Below are 22,645 nucleotides of genomic sequence, written 5' to 3' on the forward strand. Positions count from 1 at the left end.
CTGGATCCCACTTGTCGCCAGCCTGGGTGTGTGATGCAGTTCAGGGCTGGGGGGACCCCTCTGCCCTTAGGGGTACCGAGGAAGCCCAGACGTGCATCAGCTCGGCCGGACAGTCCCTCCTGGGAATGCCATGAGCAGGTCAGGGCGGCAGTCTCAGCACTGGGGCACCCAGCCCCACCCATCACCCCAAGCCCCTTCCAGCTCCCCGTCTGATTATACACGGGCCACAGCACGGCAGGCGGGCATCTCCTGCTGGTTGCCTGAGGGCTTCTTGCCAGCAGATTCCCCTGCCAGGAGGGGGTCCTGCCTCTTTGCCTACCGTGTGGAGCCAGAGTCTGCAGGCAGCGGGCAGCGAGCACCAGGGCCAGCAGGACTCATGCCCCGCCCTGGCCAGCTCCGCCCCGGCCTGTGCCAGGCAGCACGACCCCCGCCCTGCGGCCTGTGCCAGGCAGCACGACCCCCGCCCTGCCTGGCGAGACCCAGGAAGCCACAGTCCCGCCCTCTGCAGCAGGGAACTGACCCAGACACTGACCAGGGGCTGCTTCCCGAGGGCTGCCCGCTCTTCCCACCCCAGGCCTGGCGGAAGGAAGTGGGAGGGTGAGGGGGGCGTCACCCTGTTATCCAAGAGCGCCCGTGCCGGGGGGGGGGGGGGGGGGGGGGGGGGGGCGTGTTTTCCGCCTGCCGGTGCAGCTGCCGGGCGGGCGCGGGGCGAGGGCGGGCAGGGGGGCTCCGGGGAGTGTGTGAGCGGCTGCCAGGGCGCCCTGCAGCTCTGCGGTGTGCAAGGCCTGGTGGGTCAGCGGGCGAGGTCACCCCCCTCGCTGGGGCTGCAGCCCCGTGGGGGTTCCCGTTGACCCGCCCCCCGCTCCAGGGGCTGCCTCCTGTCTGGGCGCCCTGAGTAGTATCTGGGGGTCTCTCCGGGCTGAACGGTGGCCGCTAACCCTCCCGGGGGCAGCGGTACCCTCCTCGCCCCCGCACCCACGCCGCGCGCAGGCGCCGTGCCCACGATGCGGTGGGCGGGGACCCGCGTGACCTCATCTCCGATGGGCGGAGCTTTTCCTCCCGCGGCGGCCACCAGGGGGATACCAGCTGGGCAGGGGCCGACACCCCAAAGGGGGACCTCCCGGGACCACACGCGGACGTGCGAGGGAGGAAGGCTGCGCCGAGCTCCGGGTCCCATGAGGGTCCCGCGGTGCCAGCCCTGCCCAGTCCCCGGCCGCAGAAGAAAATCGTTCCTACCCAAGGGACTGCTGGTGGAACTCAGGGGGTCTCCTTGGTCCCACCCCTGCAGTGAAGTTCAATGACTTCCCCAGTTCAGGCCCAGGCCAGGCTCATGCACACACACACACACACACACGTGCATGGGACGAGCTCCTGTGAGCAGCGGCCAGGGTGCCCTGCAGTTTGCAATGTGCAAGGCGTGGTGGGTCAGTGGGCGAGGCCACCCCTTTGCTGGGGCTGCAGCCCTGTTGGATCCCATTGACCTGTGACACACTGAGCTCTGGGGTCTAACACCCGTGTATGTGCCCATGACACTGCTCAACGTTGGCACCTAGATTCGGCACGTGTGTGTGACATGTGTCAGGACTGAGCACCTAGGTTCAGCAGATGTGTGTATGTGACATGTGTCAGGGCTCAGCACCTAGATTAAGCTTCTGTGTGCATGTGACATGTGTCAGGGCTGGGCACCTAGATTCATGAGACAGTGAGATCCTTGGGGACAATGAACTGTGCCCTTGCTGATTGCTGGCAAGTTCTTAGCAGTAGTATTTTTGGGTTTGGAATCACACCGGCAGTTCTCAGGGCTTGCTCCTGGCTCTGAGCTCAGGAATCACTCCTGACTGGGATCCCGGGACCATATGTGATGCCGGGGATCCAACCCAGGGTGGCCAGTTAGAAGGCAAGCAGGTACTTTCTCTTACCCCACCAACCATGGCATTTCATTTTATTTTATTTTTGGCTTTAGAGCTGCACTGGACGATGCTCAGGGGTTACTCCTGGCTCTGTGCTCAGGGATCCCTCCCAGCGTGGTTGGGGGACCATATGGGATGCTGGGGACGGAACCCTAAGGCCTCGTGCAGGGCCAGTGCCTGCAGCTCAGGCCCATCCCCATGGCGTTTTAAAAGTATTGGTTGAACCTGCAAGTTGATGGGCACTCAGTCAGGTGGGACCTTCTAGGGCAGTCGGGTTTCCCTTCCCTTGCCCCGCCAGCTGCCCTGCTGGGAGAGGACCTGGCCTCCTGAGCTCCAGGATTGGCTAGGAAAGGCCAGAGAGGGAAAATCTTTGGTTTGGGCCAAATCCCTCGGGCCCCTCCCTAGCTCAGCGGCCCCCTCTTGCCTAGGACCATCACCTGCCGGACAGTGCGACGGCAGTGGCTGCCCAGTCGGGTCGGCCGCAAGACACCTAGCCAGCAGCTGCGGATCTTCAAGGCTAGGGTGGGGCGGGGCTTGGGCTGAATGTGGGCGGGGCCGGGCCGGGCCCGGTCGGCTCTGCTTGTTCCGTGGACCCCGCCCACAGGGACAGGACCTGGGCAACGCCTGGGCAAGGAAGCGAAGCTGGGGCTGGTCTGGGGGACAAGGGGTGAGACCAGTACACAGCCCCTTCAGTGATCCTCCCCAGAGTGTATCCCCCCACACCGCTTCTCAGTGTTCTCGCTCGTTCCTCTTCCAAATACAAAATATTTTATTCCAAATACACAAATGGAAGAGATATAAAATATTTTATTATTTTAGAGTTTTTGGTGGGTGGTCTCCTAAGCAAAACTTAGGGGACCCAGCAGGCCACTCTCAATGACATTAACCAACGGAGCCCAGTGGTTCAGAACATCCTCAGGCCCTGCCATGCTTGGGACCACTAGGGCCAGTTGTTCTGGGGCATGGGGCGGGGGGTAGATGGTGCTGGGGTTCAACCCAGGTCTGGTGCATGGAAAGTATGTGTCTGATCACTGAGCTATCTTCCCAGCTCTACTCTGCTTTGTTTTTCTATTAAAGACTTAGAATTGTGACTTAAAGCACACACAAAATACACATGATGGACATAATTGTACAATTATATAGTATTTATGGATAAATACAAAACCACCCTGGGCCACTACCGCTCTGCTTAGAACATTGTTCTCGCCTCAGAGCGCTCCAGGCCTCCCTTCCCAATGACCCTGAAGCTTCTTCTTTTATAGACATTTTTATGTAGTTTTTCCTCTGTCCATTCTGAGACGGTCACAGGACAGCATGGTGCCGTATTGCTGAGAACTTCTCATATCTGATATAGGTGTTGGCTACGTGGTACATGTATAAAAGACCGAAGGTATGATTTTTGTTTAATTCAACTTGTGCGTTCTTTAGTCTTGTGCAATTCCGGGCACGTGCAGGCCACCAATGATACTTTCTAAGCGAATGTAAGATAGCGCCCTCCTTGCTTAAATAAAGTCGAGAACCTTCGAGACTGGCACCGTTCCGAGATATGTGAGGGAACTAAGAACAGAGCAAGCCAAAGCCCAATCCGAGAGCTTTTCCTTGACCGCGGGATGTGGGAGAGCATCGTGGGGGACGTTACCTAGTAACCAACGCTTCCAATTAGGACCTCGAATTCCGGGAGCCAATAGCAGCTTGGAGAGGTTCGGGCCGAGGCTGGACTACATTTCCCGCGATGCCCTGCGGCAGGGCCCCGCCGGCTGCCGTAAAGCGAGTCTCCCGGTGCGACACTGGTCCTCGCGGCCGCTCTCCGTGGCCGCTCTCTGGCATCCTCCCGCCTCCCGCTCCGGGACCCCAAGGAGGGAGCGGGGGGTCATGCTCGGGCCAGTCCCGAGTGAGCTGCCGTAAGCGGAGCCCTTGGAGTCCAGGGAACCGGGGACGCAGGCCTGGGGGTCACTCGTCCCCGGGTGACCCGCCCCGTGCTGGCTTGGAGGGCGGCTCGGAGCATCTTGAGTCGGCGTCAGGCTTTGGGCTGGAGCCCCCGAGAAGACCGAGCCTGGAGGGACAGTGAGGCGGCCAGGCGGTGTCCGCAGAGACCAGCGCAAGCCCGGCTTGGACACAGTAGTCGTGTCTGGACACTAGGCTCCTCTTGTCCCCCCACCTTCCCCCCAGTGGAAACAACTGCAGAAATTAGTCTACAAATTTGATCCAAAGAACCACCCAGGCGGGGATCTAGGTACCCTGGCTTCTGCACGCCCCCATTAGTTTACACTGACTCTGAGTTTGGGGGTTGGGGAGGAAAATGAGTGAGGAAGAAGGGTTCTGCACCACTACACTGGGGGGAGTGATTTGGGGTCACTGCCCACTACTCTGTTCCATCTTAGGCCAGTGGGAGGAGAGAGGGGCAAACACTTGGGGAGGTGTGTGTGTAGGGGGAACTTTGCTGTCCTTTTTCAAGTACAACTGTTACCCGGGAACATTGGGGATGGCAGTACCACGCCTGCATCCTGATCGCAGAATAGACTATCTCAGAAAGGGATGCTCGCCTTCCCAGGTGCCCTGGTTTCCTCACCTGAAGGGGAAGCACACCCGCCCAATTGGAAAGAGAGCATCAGTGTCTGAGGCCTTGAGCTTGGACGCTTAATGACTCATGGAAGGTACAGGTGAAGGGAAGGGCTGTGAAGGACCGGTGAAAGGCTCCAAACTGGGACACAGGCATGTGCGACCATCAGGTCTTCGTTTGGGGTGACTGGGATGTTTATTAAGTAAAGGCATCCTTGGTCCATGGGATTGGGAGTGAGTCTCTCGCCTGTCACTGGCAGAATAATGATGGTGGTCAAAGGCTTGTTCCCATCACTCTCGTGAGCCTGTTTATTTCCTTGCCAGTCCTCAACACTGTCTACGAGTATCACACATTTATAGGTTGGTTGGCTTGGCTCTGCTGCGGCCCCAGCTAAACACAGGGGCATCTCTGGGCATTTAGCAGCAAAAAAAAACGACATCAGAAGATGTCTTTGGAATGAATGGTTTATAAAAGCCCCACACGTAGGTGCAGAGAGCAGTAGTCTCATACCTCAGATAGGAATCTACAGCCTAATTGTGTGTGTGGTGTAAAAATCCATAACCCCAGGGGGCCTGTCTTATCTTTAGAAATCACCACCTATGGGCCAGAGCACTAGTACAGCAAGGACATTTGCCTTGCATGCAGCCAACTGGGCTCAATCCCCGGCACTCCATATGGTCCCCCCATATGGTCCCCCAGCACAACCAGGATGAGTACAGAGCCAGGAGTGACCCCTGAGCACTGCGGGGTGTGGCCCAAAAAGCCAAAACCAAAACAAAACCAAAACATTCTCGGGAGAATGCAGAGCTCTGTCTGTTGGCACTGGGCATCACAGGAACGGTCAAGGAGGGTCTCTGTGACCCACAAGGTCGGAGGCAGAAGGCTCTTGCTGTCCAGGGCAAGGGCCCGGAGTCGGGGAAGACACTTCCGTGTTGTTTAAAATTACGTTTAGACAAATGGTCCACTACAGCGCAGGGTGGCCACTGCGGCCCCTGCTTCTCTCCGGCCAGGTGGTGCTCCAAGGGGTCTGTTTCCAGAACAGCGTTCCTCAGTGTGGGTGTCTAAGGGTTAAGGGCACCCGGGGGACTGGCTCCAGGAAGACCTCACCTCCAGTTTCAAAGATGCACAAATGAGGGGCTGGAGCGGATAGGGCAGGTAGGGCGTTTGCCTTGCACGCGGCCGACCTGAGTTCGTTTCCCAGCATTCCATATGATCCCCTGAGCACCGCCAGGGGTAATTCCTGAGCGCAGAGCCAGGAATAACCCCTGTGCATTGCCGGGCATGACCCAAAAAGCAAAAAAAAAAAAAAAAAAAAAGATGCACAACTGAACTTCAACGGGCCAGATGGGCCAGACGGGGCTCTCAGCCCTTTGCGGCCCGAATGAAGCAGCTTATTGGCACACAGGCGTCTGTCCTCCGTATCCTCCGTATCCGAACTTAAATCCCGGAGAGGCGGATGGGAGCTAATTGTAGCTCATGCCCCCAACCACCCCGACCCCACGCCTGCGCATCTGGCCCGCCCGGCGCGCGCCTCCGTTTTCAGCCCTACCGCGCATGCTCTTTGCCCAAAGCTGGACCCGAGAAACCCCGGGCATCAGGAGCCCGCTGGTTGCAGCTGCGCGTGCCCAGTGCCCCCGAGCATTAGCCGCCGGGTGCATCTGCGCGTGCCCGGTGCCTCTCGGGGCATCCGCTGCTCAGACCTGCGCGTGCCCGGCCCCGGAGCATCCGCCGCTCAGATCTGCGCGTGCCCGGCGCGGCTTACACCTGCGCGTGCCCAGTGTCCCCAGAGCATCCGCCGCTCGGTGCAGCTGCGCGTGCCCGGTGCCCCCGGAGCATCCACGACTCAGATCTGCGCGTGCCCAGTGCCTCCCGGAGCATCCGCGGCTTACACCTGCGCGTGCCCAGTGTCCCCGGAGCATCCGCCGCTCGGTGCAGCTGCGCGTGCCCGGTGCCTCCGGAGCATCCTCCGCTCAGACCTGCGCGTCGCTCGGCGCCCACTGCCCGGCCTTCCCCGCGGCACCCCGGCGGCCCTTGCAGCCCCCGGCTTGACCATGACGGCGCACTCCTTCGCTCTCCCGGTCATCATCTTCACGACGTTCTGGGGCCTCATCGGCATCGCCGGGCCCTGGTTCGTCCCGAAAGGCCCCAACCGCGGGTAAGGGGCGCGCGGCGCCGTCCCCCTGGCATCCCCGCACCGCGGCTCCCGGGCGCCCCACTCTCGGCGCAGGTCACGGGTCCGGGAGCCCCGCGGCATCGCCGGCGGGAAGCCCAGGGTGGTGGGTGGGCAGGGGGGCGCCCCAGCATCGGTCACTGCCGTCAGCAGTGACCTTGAGCGAATGACAGGCCTCAGTTTCTCCCTAGGCGAGCCAAGCCCCAGAGGCTGCTGTGAGGATGCCTGCTGGATCCGTTTCCGTTTTTTTGCTGGTCGTGCTGGTTTGGGAAGCCCCCTTACAACATTCCCCTGCTCCATCCCCCCCCCCCCCCCTTTTCTGCTTTGCATTACCGATCCCCAGGAACACAAATTCCTCCAGGCAGGACACAGCGGAGAGGGTTAGATTAGCCAGCAGCGGGGATTTTGAGCTCTGTGGGCCTCAGGGTGGCCCTGGCCGCTTGCTCACAGGGACCTTCTCTTCCAGGCCCCGCTGTGCTGCTTGTGACTGGGGGTTTTCCCTGTGAGCGGAGAGTAGCCGGTCCCTCTCGCCCTCCAGCTCCGCTGTTCACCCTCTCCGGGCCTGGGAATTCCCACCTCCAGGGACCAGCCCTGACCCTGCAGGGCTGTGTGTCTTTCCCCAGCAGGCCTGCTCAGAGATGAAGGAATTGTGGGGTGAAAGAGGGGAGGGACAGGGCAGGACGTGGAGCGGAATTTGATGTGGCCAGTCCCAGCAGGCGGTGGCAGTTTTCATTGTCTGCTTGCAGCCCTTCGCTGAGTAGAACTCAGTTCAGGCCAGCGGGAAGCGGGGTGACCCCTGGAGGTCTCTGTGGCCCTGGCCAGGCTCTGCAGGGGTCGGGCTCCATGGGCCTGGCCTGACCCCTGGCCTGACCCCCCTCTGTTGCAGAGTGATCATCACCATGCTCGTGGCCACGGCTGTCTGCTGCTACCTCTTGTAAGTCCTCGAGCCCCACCTCTGGTCCTCACTGTGCCTCCTGTCCGGCTGGTAGAAAGAACAACTGGGTGACCATCATGACGAGTCTTCGGTGGTCAGAAGACAGACGGTTGTTCCGGCTCGGGCGGGAAGCTTCTCTCTAAACACCCCGCCCTGTTGTTTCTCACCTCTCCTGGGCAGGGACTCAGAGGCGCTCGGTGCAGAGAGGAGGATGGTGGGGACATGGGCATGCAGGAGTGGGCACTGCTCCACGGAGCAGATCTGCACCCGGAAAGGGAAAGTAGGCGCGCACACACACACACACACACACACACACACACACACACACACCCCTGAAGAGCATACAGTGCCCTAGCAGTCTGCCTGCAGTACAGAACCCTGCTGACTGGGTGCGGGCAGGAAGGTCCTGGAGGCCACCTGTCCTTCCTGCCAAGCCAGGCTGGCTACTGCTGGGGCCAGCACTGGAGACACCGGAAGTCATGCCCCATGCCCCTCCAGAGTCTGGGGCGGCTGCCCTGGGGTGGGGGGGGGGGGGAACCCAGCCCTAATGACCGCCCAGCCCCTCCCCCCACAGTGGCCAGGGTCTGGACAACTTGCTGCCCAGGGTCCGCGGGTGCCCTGTGTGGCCAGATACGGGCTCTTACCCGTCAGCCCTCATGCCTCTGTCGTTCCTTCATCTTCTAAAGGGGGTGATTCCTGGGTGCCCCCTCAGGCCAGCGCTGTCTGCGGGCACATAAGGTGGCTCTCAGGGACCTGCCCCAACTCGGGGGTCTTATAATCTCCCATTAGAGGATAGCAAAGCTCAAGACACACACCCCTGCAGCCCCCTTAGGCCAGCTGCCCCAGGACCCTGCACAGCAAACCACAGATAGGGGGGGTGATGTGGGCCGCTGGCAGAAAGCAGAAGAAGCCTCTGTCTGTCTGTCTATCTGTCTCTCTGTCTGTCTGCCCCTCTGTGGCTCACGTGGCTTCACCCCACAGCTGGCTCATTACTATCCTGGCCCAGCTGAACCCCCTGTTTGGGCCGCAGCTGAAGAACGAGACCATCTGGTACGTGCGCTTCCTGTGGGAGTGACCGCCGCCTTGGCCAGGTACTGGGGGGCCCACAGCGGGGAGCAGGTGGGCTCAGCCACCCCCGGCCTCGGGATTCAGACACCCACTAAACAGAGCACTTGCTGGCCAGGAGGGCAAGTGAGGCCTTCCCCAAGCCCCATGTGCAGTGTGCAGGGTCCTGGGGGCACGGGGGGTGCAAAGCCTTCCCTGGGACGGGAGGGGGCAGCAGTGGGAGATGCCCCCTCGGGCACAGAGGCAGGACCCAGGAGGGCTCCCTGGGAAGGAGGTGGCGAGGAGGGTCCCCTCCGTCAGAAACTGACCGTCTCCCATGATGTGCTTCTCAGGTGCCCACGCTGACAGTCCGGCCGCCACTGTCCCTGATGTCCTGGTCACCCCTGCAGCTGGTCCTCGCCCCTCTGTGCCCCCCCCCCCCCAGGTTCCCCCTTCCCCAGACCATCTCGCCGCCGTGGCTGGGGCAGGGGATGTGTGGCCCCCAGTCCTGTCCAGCCCTGAGCTGTCTCCTGGGAGGCTCTGAGCCAGGGGTCACTGTTGGTGCTGCCCACGCCTGTCATGTGACCCCCCCCAGAAGCCGCACCCTAGCCCAGCCTGGCTTCTTGGGTCTCCCATCACTCTGATGCAGGCGGCCGCCCTGAGGGCCAGTTGTGGGGCCCCGGGCTGCACCTGTCCTGGTTTGCTCTGGGAGCTTCTGGAACACCAGTTCCGCCCCCGTGGACTAGCCCCCCTTTGCCAGCCCCCGTCTTGAGCATGCAGGAGCCTGAACAGCCTGTCCTGGGGCCTGGGGACCGAGGAGCTGGTAACGGGGCCCCTCACTGCCCATGCAAGGACCCCTGGTGCCAAGTCTCTTGGGAGATGGGGGTGCCGGGGGTCAGTGCTGTGCGTGAGGAAGCGGCTGAGCCCAGGGCAGCCCGGGGTGCCCAGCTCATGGCCATGCCTGCCCAGGAGCCTGAGAGCCCAGGGTCACTTCGTCCAGGTGGCCCCCTGCCCAGCTGACGATGCTTATCTGATGGGTACCTCACCCCTTCCCCATTTCAGGACTCTTTGGGGGTGGGGGTGGGATGCGAAGGGTCCGGCCAGACTCCCTTGGTCCTGCCCTTCACCTGTTGCACAGTCCCGAAACTCCAACTCCCCCCTCTTCCACCCCATCCTACCCTCTGAGGCCCTCCTGGGGGGTGTGGGGTGGGCTGTCCTGTCCAGTGGGAATTGCTGTGTGGTGACACGTGGGTGCTGAGCCCAGATCTGTTGACGGCTGCCCCGTCCCACCCAAGGCGGGTGATGGGGTGGGGGGTGGGGTCCCAGCAGTGCCTATGGAGCTGGGCACAGAGCTGCCCCCCGACCTGCCGTCCCAGGGTTGCCCAGAGTAGGAGGAAGATGGGCGTGTCCACTCTCACGGCTGCTACCCACAATAAAGCAGGTTTCCAGCGTCTGCATCTGCCTTATTCCTTTTTTTTTTTTTTTTGGCTTTTTGGGGTCACACTCAGCAGCGATGCTCAGGGGTTACTCCTGGCTCTGCACTTATGAATCATTCCTGGCGATGCTCGGGGGACCATCTGGGATGCCAGGGATCGAACCCGGATCAGCCACATCCCGGGCAAATGCCCTACCCACTATACTATCACTTCGGCCCCCAGCATCTGCCTCATTCCTGAGCCAGCCAGGGTAACCTGTCTAAGAGGCACGGCCTGGCCTGCTCTGGGACAGAGCATGCGACCCCTGCCAAGGCAGAGATGGGGGCACCCCTGAGGGCCTGGAGGTTGTGGAGGGGACCCTGAATTGGCCCAAGGGGCTGTGGGAAGTCAGACCCTCTTTGGATTTCCAGAATGATCTCTCTGGGATGCGGCTGTTTCAAGGCCCCCCAGGAGGGGAGCAGAGAGGAGAAACCAGAGCCCACTCATACCCTGTTGGTTGTGGCGCAAGGAGGAGCCTGGTCACCCCTCCCACATCTCAGAGCTGGGGGCGCCTGGGAGGTGGGGGGCAGGAGGTCCCAGGCAGAGCTGGCCTGGAGAGTTGTAAAATAACGAGGGTCTCCGAGGTCTTGTTCCTCCTGGGATGGGGTAGAGATGCTGAGGGCCTCAGCTCAGAATTTGGGGACCACCCGCTGTCACAGGTGGGCAAGTAAGGAGATCCCGCCCACCCCTCGGGCACTGAGCAGGAGGTGGGAGCGTGGGAGAGTGTCCCTGAGCCCAGGGGTGCATCCCTGGCGACTGGACCATGGTCCGCCAGGTCCAGGGAGAAGAGCCAGTGTGTGAAGGTCGGCAAATGCCGTGCGAGCCTGAGCGAGAGCTCACCCTGCACCACTACCTCCCCGGGGTGACCCCCGTTCTGCCCTCAGAGCCCCCAGAGCCGCAGGTGCAGTCCAGGCACACTGCAGCCCCCATGTGAGCCCCCAGTTCGAGGGTGCCCAGGGTCCTCCAGCAGGCAGTGAGCCCCTCAGCGGGTCACAGGAGGGAAGCGGAGGGGATGGAGGAGGCACTCGTTGTCATAGGATTGCCTGGGTCGGTGTCACAGCTGCGTCCCGCCCGCCCCCCAGGACTCAGGACTCAGTGCTCGGGGGACACTGTCCCCTCTCAGGAGCAGTGCTGTGGGGTCCGGGCTGGGAAATACTGATTTCAAAGGGAAGTGGACGGACTGATCTCAAAGGGTGGTGGACGGGCCACAATCCACAATCAGGGCCTGGGCAGCTCCAGCTCTGGGTCATCCACAACAGACCGTCACGTCTGGGGACAGTCCAGGGCTTTGGCAGAAGGCAGGTTCACAGTCTGGGGGGTGGGGTGGCAGGGTGGGTGGGGTCTCCCCAGCCTCCCGCCCCCTGTGTGATGCACAGAGGTGGCTGTCCGCGTCCAACGGACTGCCAGAGAGGCTGCATGCAGCGGAAGGTCCCCGGAGACGGACAGGGACGCCCTTGCCGGTGGCCCAGTGGCGGCCACCGGAGACTGGCGGGCAGCCGGGTGGCCCCGCAGGACGGGCGGCCCCGGGAGCCGCGCTCCCAGCCGTGGCCAGCAGGCGGCAGTGCCGGCGCGCACATCGGCGCTCACACCCTTTGGCGCGCGTGGCCAGCTCGGCGGCCCCAGTGTGGCATTTGTGGGAGCCGGGACCCATGGTTCTGGGGTCTCCAAGAAACGACTCTACGGACCCGCCGTCCGCCGACTACGGCTGGTGCTCACTGAACGGTTTGCAAAGGCCAGGACCCGGGGCCCTGCATCCCGCCTCTAGGTCTCAGATAACGGGCACCTCTGGGGCTGGAGCAATAGCACAGCGGGGTGGGCGTTTGCCTTACACACCGCCAACCGGGGTTCGATTCCCAGCATCCCGTATGGTCCCCGAGCACCGCCAGGAGTAATTCCTGAGTGCATAAACCAGGAGTAACCTCTGTGCATCGCCAGATATGACCCAAAAAGCAACCCCCCCCCAAAAAAAAAACAAAAAACGGGCACCTCGGCCCAGATAAGGGACCTGCTGGCGTGGCTGTCCACACACACCGAGGGTCCTGCTGGCCACAGGGCGACTCTACGGCCAGGCCCGATAGAGTCCGGGTGCTCTGAAAACCGCAGGGCATTAGCGACAAAGGCACGGGGCTGTCTCTGGCTTCTGGTGGCCCCCACCGTGCGCCTGGGGAAGACCAGGCCTCAGGTTTCTCTGCATTTGGAACCCGGAAGGAAGGCAGACGGCTGCCGTCTCTTCTCCACGTGGACCCCCAGAGCCACTCAGAGACTGCAGAAACCTGCGTCACACGCCACCAAGAGGAGCCCCAGCTAGCTGGGACTTTAGTGTTTGTCTTTGACTCTCCTAGTGGTGCTCAGGGGCTACTCCCAACTGGGTGCTCACTCCAACAGTGTCCATAGGGTACAGGGACCAAACTGGGCCTCCTGCGTGTCAAGCGATGCTCAGCCTGTTGGGCGTCGCCTCAGATCCCCTGTGGTTCTGACCCAGTTCCGGGGAGCACAAAGTGGCTTTTCTCAGGGCAGAATGCCATTCCCCCCATCCCCCAACAGGAATGATCTGGAATGGTTGGAAATGCAGATTCCGGGCTGGAGAGCGTGTGATGGGTAAGGCACTTACCATGTACAAGGCTGACCTGGGTTTGACCCTCAACACTGCATGTGCTCTCCCGAGCATTGTCAGGTGCAGGGAAACAGAAATAAGTCCGAAGCATGACTAGGTGTGGGAAAGGAAGAGAAAGGGGGAGAGAGAGAGAAAAAAAAAGAGGAAGAAAGAATAAAGGAAAAGCAAGGAAGGAAGAAGAAAGGAAGGAAAGGAGGGAAGAAGGGAGGGAGGAAGGTAGGAGGAAGGGAGATAGGAAGGGAAGGAGGGAGGAATGAAGGAATGAAGAAAGGAAGGAAGGAAGGGAGAGAGGGAGAGAAGGAGGAAGGGAAGGAGGGATGAAGGGAGGAATGAATGAAGGAAGGAAGGAAGGAAGGAAGGGAGGGAGGGAGGGAGGGATAGAGAGGAAGGGAGGGAAGGAGGGATGGAGGGATGTAGGGAGGGAAGGAGGAAGGGAGGGAGGGAAAGAGGAAGGGAGGGAGAGAGAGAAGGGAAGAAGGGAAGAAGGAGAGGGAGGAAAAGTGGAGATTCCTGGAGTTGTTCAAACTTCCCCATCCCCTACTGCATGGGGACCCTTTAGGATGTGTTTCCTTTCTGGTATTAGCACGGTTTGGACAGGACAACTCTTGGGTGGACTTAAAGAAGGGGTACATTCCTGTGCGTTGGAGGACGCTGAGCAGGCCCTCTGCCTCACCCCCGAGACCCGGGGAGACCCCATTCTGTTCCTGCTGTGACAACCAGACACGCCTCCAGCCCTTCTGAATGTGAGTGAGTCTCCCTTGGCGCACACAGATGAATCTCTGCCCTGGGCCTGAGCGATAGGACCATAGGAAGAGCATTTGCCTCGCACAGGCGGCTGACACAAATTTGATCCCTGGCACTGCATATGGTCCTCTGGAAGTGATCCCAGAGGGCAGAGTAATCTCACATGGTCCACCAGGAGTGATCCCTGAGTGCAGAGCCAGGACTAAGTCCTGAGCACTACAGGATATGCCCCCCCCTTCTAAAAAAAAAACAACCCAAAGAATCTGTGCTCCTTGGGGTCAGAGAGATTACGGGGGTAGGGCATTTGCCTTGCGTGGGGACGATCCCGGTTCCATCCCCAGCAGCCCCTATGGTTCCCTGAGTGGAGAGTCAGGCATAAGCCTTGAGCACAGCCAGGAGTGGCCGCAAAGCATCCAAAAAGGCTGAGTTACAGCCATGGGGGACAGGGAGGCTGGGGAGGTGGTGCCGGAAATCGGTTAGGGGCCAGCCTAGTACTTCCTCCCCCGCCTGCCCGACTCTGACCCTCGGTGTGGAGGACACTGTTCAACACCCTGCCTGTTTTACAGTAAGGGACCCTGATACTGCTCCATCCAGTATGGCGATGCTACGTGTGTCCCCAGGCTATATGTAAACGGAGCATCTTCTCAGAGCGCTTTTGGGATGAGAAGGCTCTAGGATAGACACCCTGATTCTGAAGCGCACAGGAAACCAAACAAAACACACACACACACACACACACACACACACACACACACACGTAAGCAGAGGACAAAATCAACTCATCAAAGAATAGCAATGACGTTTAAACACGAAAAATCCTTCACACCACTTATAACCAAGGAGCAAGTTAAAGTGATTGCAGAACCCCCAGCACTAGCTTGTGTGTGTGTGTGGGGGGGGGAGCACATCTGAGAGTGCTCAGGGCTTAGTCCTGGCTCTGCAACTCAGGGATCACACTTGGCGGAGCTGGGGGAACCATATGGGTGCTGGGGTCAAAGTCCGGTCAGCCACGTTGTCACTAGCTATGTTCTTTGTAGAGGGGAGAACTGAGCGTGCCTGTCAGTGTCAGTCTGCATTTTCCTGGACTTAGAAACAATTCCACACTCACCAGCTGGCTTCCAGCTGCCACACATTCTTCACGCACTGTCTGTGGAGAAGATACCAACGAGACAACAGGACTGTGAGGCTCTTCCAGCCGGGAAGAGTATCAGAGATTTGCAAGTCAGACAGCACAGGTTTGGGGGGTAGCAGTTGTGTTCCAGTGGGATCCGTGCAAGGACATTTTACAGACACGTAGACGAGAGGGAGAAAGCTAGGATTGCAAAACTGTTTACCAAGAATGAGGATTGGTTATAGATTACATGGCCTTAAGTGCACGGGCTGTTAGCCAAATTGGCCTTGGTTAGTAGGGAGAGAGAGGGAAAAAAAAAATGTGTGCAGCTCAGAGAGGAGTCTGTGTAAGTGGAGAACCAGTTTGGGCCAGTCGGCACATAGCTTTTAAAGGTCAGAAGTTCAGCAAGACGAAGTCAGTTCAGCCACTCCTGTATCTCCCCAGGGCATCCCTGGACAGCAGGAGTTTTAGCCATGGAAAGTGGCTTCTGCGCCACCTGGAAGCACAGGAACAGTTGTGTCTAATGAAAGGCTTTAGTGTCAAGACAGCAAAGCAAAGACTGGGAAGTGATGGGGCTGGAGCGATAGCACAGCGGGTAGGGCGTTTGCCTTGCACGCGGCCGACCGGGGTTCAATTCCCAGCATCCCATAGGGTCCCCTGAGCACCGCCAGGGGTAATTCCTGAGCGCAGAGCCAGGAGTGACCTCTGAGAATCGCCGGGTGTTACCCAAAAAGCAAAATAAATAAATAAATAAAATAAAATAAAAACTGAGAAGTGAGTCTGGCTAGTCCGGACTGTAGATCAAGCTTCAGAAAGGGTACAGGTGGGTTTCATGCAGTGGGAAATTAGGACCTTGCTACCTGTCTATGCATACTTACGAGTTTTCCAGGGGAACGTTATGCATATTCATGTGTGATTGTGCACGTGTAGTTTAAGGGCACACGATGGCCAGACATGGTCATGCATCATATGCATATAAGACACTGGATTGCCAGAGACACTTTATTGGGGGGACAAGTGAGAAATTAGGTGAGGAGGGGGGTTCCATTGCTCTGTCACCACTGGCCAGATCCTTGCAGTCGGGGGGCTGGGTTCCTTATCAGAACTAAGGTATTTCTAAGGTTCTGATGTCGGTGGGCCCTACAGATGACTTATGATGACTTACGTGAAGCGGGGAGGAGAAAGATGGTCACTTTCTCTCCATCCGCCTCCGCCATCCAGGACCCAGGGTTACTGGGTTCCTGTCTCGCCTCGCAGAAAGGAATTTCAGGAGTAGACAAGCAGTGAAATAAATAGATTTCATTTGGAGGGTTTTTAAGGTGTGGAGGGGGGAGAGTGAGAGAGAAAGGAACGCACTCAAGAGAGAACACTGGCTTCTCCAAGGGCAGAGAGAGCCCCTACACACATGCTAGCATTAGACACGAAAGCATGGAAGTCCACATCTCAAGAGGGGAGATGCTGGCGACACAGTGCTTGGCCAAGTGGGCAAAGCAGCACATTGGCTCGGCCAGCATATGCACGTCCTTCTTTGGTTAAGGTGGCCTTTATAGGGTTTCTCCAACCTGCCCCCACGTGGGCGTCTACTGAGATAAAAGTCCGTTGCTAAGGAGGTTACCAGGGGGGTTGGGAATGGTGATGGTCTTCTTTGAAATTCCTTTCCTGGCCTTTTGTTCCTGCAGGAGCTTCTCTGGGTCTGTTGCTGTAGATAGGTGAGGGTCCTATCAGGCCTCGGTTCCTTTTTTCCTCTTTTCTGCAGGGCTGGCCTTGGCCGCTGCCTTGGGAGGGGGCCTTCCCTGTCTACCTGCCTACATCAGTTCTGTCCTGGTCCAATCGGAGCGGAGAGCTTGCTGGCTTCCTGAGAGCTGTCACATAATCCAAGCAAGCCCCAGACTGGCCTGCCTTGCCCCTTCGGTGTTGGAGAATCCATTTCCGGTTCGACAAGCCCAACGCTGCACAGGTCAACGCCAGAGCACCGTGCCACTGCACCGCAGGGGTCCAAGGAGCCCGGAGCAGCGCCACTTCCGGCCGGGGAGGCGGTCCTACCCGCCACTTCCGGTTCAGGCGGGCGCCTGCGCACTCGGTCACCGGGCGGAAGTCGGCGGGCGCGCGCCTGCGCGCTAGGTGGAGGCGCAGGTTGGAGGCGGAGGCGGAGGCGGCGCCGCATTGACCTTCCCGGAAGTGGCCCCTGCGCGCTCCGGAAGCCGGAGGTTGCCCGGGCTCGGCCCTAGGTAAGCCGGGGAGGGCCGCGAGGGCCCTTCACGGACGTGGCCGCCGGGGGCCGTGGGGTGTGGACGAGGGGCCGGGCGGCCGCGGTGCCCCCCGCCACGGCCTCTGGCTGCCGCGCCCGCGCCCGCGGGGACACCCCGAGCCGCCCTGGGACAGGCGGGGCGGGTAGGACCCCCGCCCGGACCCCCCTCAGCGTGACCTGGGGCCCGACGGAGCACTCTGGGTCCCGCCACTTTGAGTCACGAGCCCTTTTCAGAGATGGGTCTGAGGAAGCTGGAAAAGGGAGGCCAGAGGCGGGAGACGCCTCAGCGGGCCTGACGGGGACTCGGGGCTCGGGCTGTCTGTCAGGCGCGCCTCTCTCCCTCCCGAGCGCGCCCCTCCTCGGACCCTCTCGCCCCCCCCCCCCCCCCCCAGCTCCTCTCCTCAGACCCGCTCACCCCCTCGAGCCTTCCCCTCCTCAGACCCTCTCTCCCACTGGAGCCCTCACCCTCTCTCCTACCTGCCCTCCCTCCTCAGATCCTCTCACCCACCCACCCGTCCTCCCCTCAGACCCTCTCTTCCTCCCCAGCGCTCCCCTCCTCGGACCCTCTCACACCCAGGCCCTCCCCTCAGACCCTCACTCCCACCCGCCCCCCTCAGACCCTCACTCCCACCCGCCCTCCCCTCTCCTCAGACCCTCTCTTCCACCCGAGCGCTCCCCTCCTCAGACCCTCTCACCCCCTCGAGCCCTCCCCTCCTCAGACCTTCTCACCTCTCCGCCCTCCCCTCCTCACCCTCTCTCCCACCTGCCCTCCCTCCTCAGATCCTCTCACCCACCCGCCCACCCGCCCTCCCCACAGACCCTCTCGCCCACCCGCCCTCCCCTCCTCAGGCCTCTCTCACCGACTCCAGAGCTGTGTTCCCGTGCAGCCTGGTCCCGAATAACGCCTTGCCAGGAAGCGGGTGTTTGCGGTGGTTGGCGGGGTGTTGCCCTGCTGAGCTGGGAGCTGCGGCCCCCTCCCCTCCCCCACCCCCCAGCCCCGTCCTGCCCTGCTGCCCTTCTCGATGCCCGGATCTCTCTCTGGATGCGTCTGGGGAGTGAAGTCTGGCGACACCCCCCCCCCTGTCCCTCTGCCCCTTCCTTAGCCGGCTCAGGCGGCGCGGGCTGCAGCGAGAGGCACAAGCGTGTTCTCCTCCTCACCCCAAGCTGACCCGTCGGTGGGCGGGGTGGAGTGGCCCCTGCTGCCCCCCATCGCCCCACAGCCCCACGCAGAGGCAGGAGCGGGCGGGAGGCGGGCGAGGAGGGGGAGAAAGCTGGGCTTGTCTCCAGAGCGCAGGGTGCGACCTCCGGGGACGCTGGCAGTGGCGGTGGACGGTGTCAGCTCCACGGGGGGCGGGGGGCCCCAGTGTTCTCCGGGGAGAAGAGGGTTCTGCCAACAGGGCACAGAGGTCTCCACGAATATGGGCTCAGCTTCATGCCACTGGGCCAGGGCCAATGGCCCTTGGTCTCACCCCTGTAACCCTGCTGGGTGTTGGGTCTCAGTCACCCTGTAACCCACCTGGGTACTGGTTCTCAGTCACCCCATAACCCACCTGGGTGCTGGGTCTCCGTCACCCTGTAACCCTGCTGGGTGCTGGTCTCCGGCACTCTATAACCTGCCTGGGTATTGGGTCTCAGTTACCCTGTACTATTGTACCTCACGCTACCCTCTACTGTTGCTCCACCCACCCCGTTTTGGGGCCACACCTGGTGGTACTCACCTCGGTACTGGTTCTCAGTCACCCCGTAACCCACCTGGGGGCTGGGTCTCAGTTACCCTGTAACCTTGCTGGGTGCTGGTCTCCGTCACCCTGTAACCCTCCTGAGTGCTGAGTCTTAATCTCATATGTGCAGTTTGCACTGGCAGTGATGTGACCCCACACCAGAATCACTTTGGGTGGGCACTGTGTCCCCTCCCCTCTGTTTCAGCTCCCAACTCCACCAGACAGGCCACTGGACCCTGGACCGTCCCTCCTTGCCCCTCCTGTCCACTGTGGCTTTCCCCTCCCTCAGCCTCAGACCCTCCTCAGTTTCCCTGGCACCATGTGGTCCTGCCACCAACCCAGCGCCCCTTTTCCATGAACATGCCCTGACCACTGTGGGCCCAGCCAGTGTGGGGGAGGGTGTGTCACTGACAGAGGTCTGTGTCCCCAAAGAGTGGCCGGGGCACTGCACAACCTCAGCCTCTGCCCATAGAGGTGCCCCCTTCAAGGATGGAGGAACTCCGGGGCATCCCGGCTGTGTATTTTCACTCCTTGGGTTGGGGTGTGTGTGTGTGTGTGTGTGTGTGTGTGTGTGTGTGTGTGTATGAGAGAGAGAGGCGCCACACCTGGTGATGCCCAGCAGTTCCTCCTGGTGGTGCCCAGGGAACCGTATGGGATGCCTGGTATCAAACCCAGATTGTCCGTGTGCTGGCAAACACGCTATCCTCTACTATTGCTCCACCCACCCCGTTTTGGGGCCACACCTGGTGGTGCTCAGGGCTCACCCCTGATCATATGTGGGGAACCGTATGTGGTGCCGGGGATTGAACCTGGTCGGCCAAGTGCAAGCAAGCACCGTCCCCACTCCACGACCTTTCCAGCCCCTTCATTCATTCTCTCTCATCGGCTTTTTTTTTTTTTTAAATAGGGCCCTCCTATTTATTTATTTATTTATTTATTTATTTTTTGCTTTTTGGGTCACACCCAGCGATGCACAGGGGTTACTCCTGGCTCTGCACTCAGGAATTACCCCATGCGGTGCTCAGGGGACCCTATGGCATGCTGGGAATTGAACCCGGGACGGCTGCATGCAAGGCAAACACCCTACCCACTGTGCTATTGCTTCAGCACCAGGGCCCTCCTATTTAAAAGTTTAGTGCTTGTGTAAGTGATTGATTGGGGGTGCGGGGCCCAGCCGTGCTCAGAGCTCTGCAGTGCGGGTGTGTGGGGCAGGACACCAGTGTCCTTCATGGCCCCTCCAGGGCAGCCACGTTCCCTCCAGGGGATTGGATCTTCTGGTGGCTGAGGGTGGGCCTCCGCGTCAGAGACCGGCCCTTCCTCACTGTCCTGGGCACTTGGTTTGCTCCTGGATCTTGGCTGCTGTGACCGTTGGCTGTGCAGCGGCCACGGCCTGCCCCGTCCTGTGGGATTCCTGTTCTCACATTCCTGGAACCGGAGCCCTGGGGCGGCCTGCTGGGTCCCCTGGCAGTTCTGTTTCAGCCCTTGGAGGTGCCTCTGTTGTTTTCCTTAGAGTCTGTGTGCTCGTGGCCATAGGCAACCAGCACAAGGACCCTTTGTAGCCGCCTGGCTGTCTGCACCCCCCACCCCCACCCCCCCATGAGCAGCCCCATCTCTCCCTGCCCCCCACTCCCCTGGGACACTCTCAGGGTCCTTGGGTCTTGCTGCTGCCTTGGTGGCAGGTCTCTTGTGCCAGTGTCTCTCGCCCTGTCCCTATGGCCAGAGCAGGGCCTCTCGGGCTCCCCCTGGTCGCTATGCCCTATGCATCCGGGGAGGGGGGTAGGGCTGGCTTCCAAGCTACCCACCTCTGCAGGAGCTGAGCCGGCTAGAAACAGAAGAGACAGCTTGGGGGGGGTGGGGGCTGGGTAGGGACGTGGGGACTCCTGTGCAGACGGGGCTCAGACGGGACGCAGCCCCGGTCCCTGGTGGAGTGTGGACAGAGAGGCTGGAGTGGGGGCTGGTGGGAGCAGCCACAGGCCTCTGAGCACTCACTCCACCAGGCCTGGCAGCCGCTGCAGGGTGGGGGTACCCCCAGGTGCCTCCTTGCATTCCTCTGCGTAGACCCTGACCCCTCCCCAGGCGGCCTGGCCTGCGCCCCTTGTCCCTGGCCCCGGTTCTCACTCCAGCCTGGACGCTGCCTTCCACAGCTCTGGAGCCGGGCAAGGCCCCTCTAGAGCCACCACAGAGTCCAGCCTGCGTCCCCCCAGCCCCCATGTTTGACTCCACCTCCCCTTCTTTTGCTTCTTTTTTTTCTTTTTTTTTTCTTTTTGGGTCACACCCAGCAGTGCACAGGGGTTATTCCTGGCTCTGCACTCAGGAATTCCTCTTGGCGGTGCTTGGGGGACCATATGGGATGCTGGGAATTGAACCCAGGTCGGCGGCTGCGTGTAAGGCAAACGCCCTCCCCGCTGTGCTATCACTCCAGCCCCTCTTCTGTCATTTTTCTGCAGGGGCCACATCCATTGAGTGGTGGGGGCGGGGACCATCCCAGAGCCACCTCCCAATGTGGGTCTTTGTGTTCCCAGGGCCCGGGTGGGCCTGGGGACTGGTCTGGGTACCACGTGTTCTCTGTGGCCCCCGTGGCTCATCCCTGGGGCTCACTTCACATTGGACAACTGGGGCCTGAAGCCCAGGGCCCCAGCTGCACCCCGTGGAGGCTGGATGCTGGCTGATGCCCTCTGGAAGCACTGCGAGCACTAACCTAAGGTGCGGGCCAGAGCAGTGGCCTTGCAGTGCGGCTCTTGCCTCGCACACATCCTGGCACATGGTATGATCCCCCGGGCCTGCCAGGGGTGCTGCCCTCACCCCCCAAACCAAACCAACCTTTCGACCACAGTGGAGTGAGGGCGCAGGCCCGATCTGGCCTGGCTGCCGTCGGGAGGAAGCCCGGTTTGGGGGTGGCAGTGGAATGGGGGAACCGCAGAAGTGATGCGTGTCTGTCGTGGATGGTGGGAGAGTCCAGCCTCAGTGCGGGCTGGCACCGGGCGCCCTCCCACCTCCGGAGCCGGGCGAGCTGGGTGCTGGGTCCCCGCGGCTCCCGAGTCGCTCACTGTCCCCTCTCCCCTCAGGCCCGGACTGCAGGTGTCGGAGACAGCCCAGGTGACGGCCTCCGGGTGACGGGCGGCCGTGCAGGGGGGGCCCCCTCGCAGGCCATGGAGCCCCCCGGGGAGAAGGCGGGAGAGGGGGCCCGGGTGCGGGTGACCCCGGAGCTGCTGAAGGGGCGCTCGGGCGAGTTCGCGCTGGACTCCATCCTGCTGCTGCAGCTGCGCGGGCTGGGCCTGGCCGAGCTGGGCTGCCTGGGCGAGTGTCTGGGCCTCGAGTGGCTGGACCTGTCGGGCAACGCGCTCACGCAGCTGGGCCCGCTCGCCTCGCTGCGCCAGCTGGCCGTGCTCAATGTGGCCAACAACCTGCTGACCGGGCTGGAGCCGCTGGCCGCCTGCGAGAGCCTGCGCCGGCTCAACGTGGCCGGCAACCTGCTGGCCACGCCGGGGCAGCTGCAGTGCCTGGCGGGGCTGCCCGGCCTCCAGGACCTGCGGCTGCGGGACCCGCTGGCCCGGCTCAGCAACCCGCTGTGCGCCAGCCCGACCTACGGGGCCGCCGTGCGCGAGCTGCTGCCGCGCCTCAGGGTCATCGATGGGCAGCGTGTGACGGGCCGCGGCAGCGACTTCTACCAGCTGTGCCGCGACCTGGACCGCTCCCTGGGCCCCGGGACCGGCCCGGCCCCCCCCACCGCCACCGCCCAGCCCTGGGTGGAGCCCGGTTATTGGGAGGCCCGTCCGGCCCGCAGCGGCTCCATCCTGGAGGAGGCATGTCGCCAGTTCCGCCACACCCTGCGTGAGTGCCACGATCTGGATCGCCAGGCCCAGGATCTCCTGGGCCAGGCCCAGCGGGCACTCGACCCCGAGGACGCCCCCTCGTCCTTCGTCTTCTGAGTGCGGCCTGGGACCCTTGCTTCTCTGTGCGAGCCCCAGGAGCAACCCCACACACACGCACACGTGCACACACATGCACACACTTAGGCACACCACAGACACATGAGGCAGACCACACACGCGCACGTGCGCGCGCACACACACACACACACACACCACCACCAGGGTCCTCAGTCCTGGAAGAG

The 22,645-nt window shown here is 61.4% G+C and overlaps 3 protein-coding genes across 3 annotated transcripts in view; all 3 read left to right on the plus strand.

Moving 5' to 3' along the window:
* The first annotated feature begins 6,393 nt into the window (after nucleotides 1-6,393).
* Nucleotides 6,394-8,656, plus strand: ATP6V0E2 (ATPase H+ transporting V0 subunit e2). Its single transcript, XM_056106792.1, has 3 exons — nucleotides 6,394-6,625; nucleotides 7,527-7,574; nucleotides 8,556-8,656. Exons 1-3 carry the CDS (start codon nucleotides 6,522-6,524, stop codon nucleotides 8,647-8,649), a joined length of 246 nt encoding a protein of 81 aa, XP_055962767.1. The 5' UTR covers nucleotides 6,394-6,521; the 3' UTR covers nucleotides 8,650-8,656.
* Nucleotides 8,657-16,690: 8,034 nt separating this feature from the next.
* LRRC61 (leucine rich repeat containing 61) lies at nucleotides 16,691-22,476 on the plus strand. The gene is made up of 3 exons (XM_056106757.1): nucleotides 16,691-16,790; nucleotides 21,597-21,641; nucleotides 21,678-22,476. Exon 3 carries the CDS (start codon nucleotides 21,681-21,683, stop codon nucleotides 22,458-22,460), a length of 780 nt encoding a protein of 259 aa, XP_055962732.1. The 5' UTR covers nucleotides 16,691-16,790; nucleotides 21,597-21,641; nucleotides 21,678-21,680; the 3' UTR covers nucleotides 22,461-22,476.
* ZNF775 (zinc finger protein 775) overlaps nucleotides 17,775-22,645 on the plus strand; it is a 40,998-nt gene continuing 36,127 nt past the window's right edge. Inside the window, exon 1 of the mRNA XM_056106756.1 lies at nucleotides 17,775-17,779. The gene's annotated coding sequence lies outside the window, so the exon portion shown is untranslated. The remainder of the gene's footprint in view (nucleotides 17,780-22,645) is intronic.

Source organism: Sorex fumeus, unplaced genomic scaffold (assembly GCF_029834395.1).
Source record: "Sorex fumeus unplaced genomic scaffold, SorFum_2.1 ptg000143l, whole genome shotgun sequence".
Classification (NCBI taxonomy): Eukaryota; Metazoa; Chordata; class Mammalia; order Eulipotyphla; family Soricidae; genus Sorex; species Sorex fumeus.

Bases quoted from the DNA above. Each gene is read 5' to 3' on its own strand.
- LRRC61 (XM_056106757.1), top strand. From the start codon at position 21,681: ATGGAGCCCCCCGGGGAGAAGGCGGGAGAGGGGGCCCGGGTGCGGGTG.
- ATP6V0E2 (XM_056106792.1), top strand. From the start codon at position 6,522: ATGACGGCGCACTCCTTCGCTCTCCCGGTCATCATCTTCACGACGTTC. The intron at 6,626-7,526 runs GTAAGGGGCGCG...CCTCTGTTGCAG, and splicing joins CCGAAAGGCCCCAACCGCGG to AGTGATCATCACCATGCTCG. The intron at 7,575-8,555 runs GTAAGTCCTCGA...TTCACCCCACAG, and splicing joins GCTGTCTGCTGCTACCTCTT to CTGGCTCATTACTATCCTGG.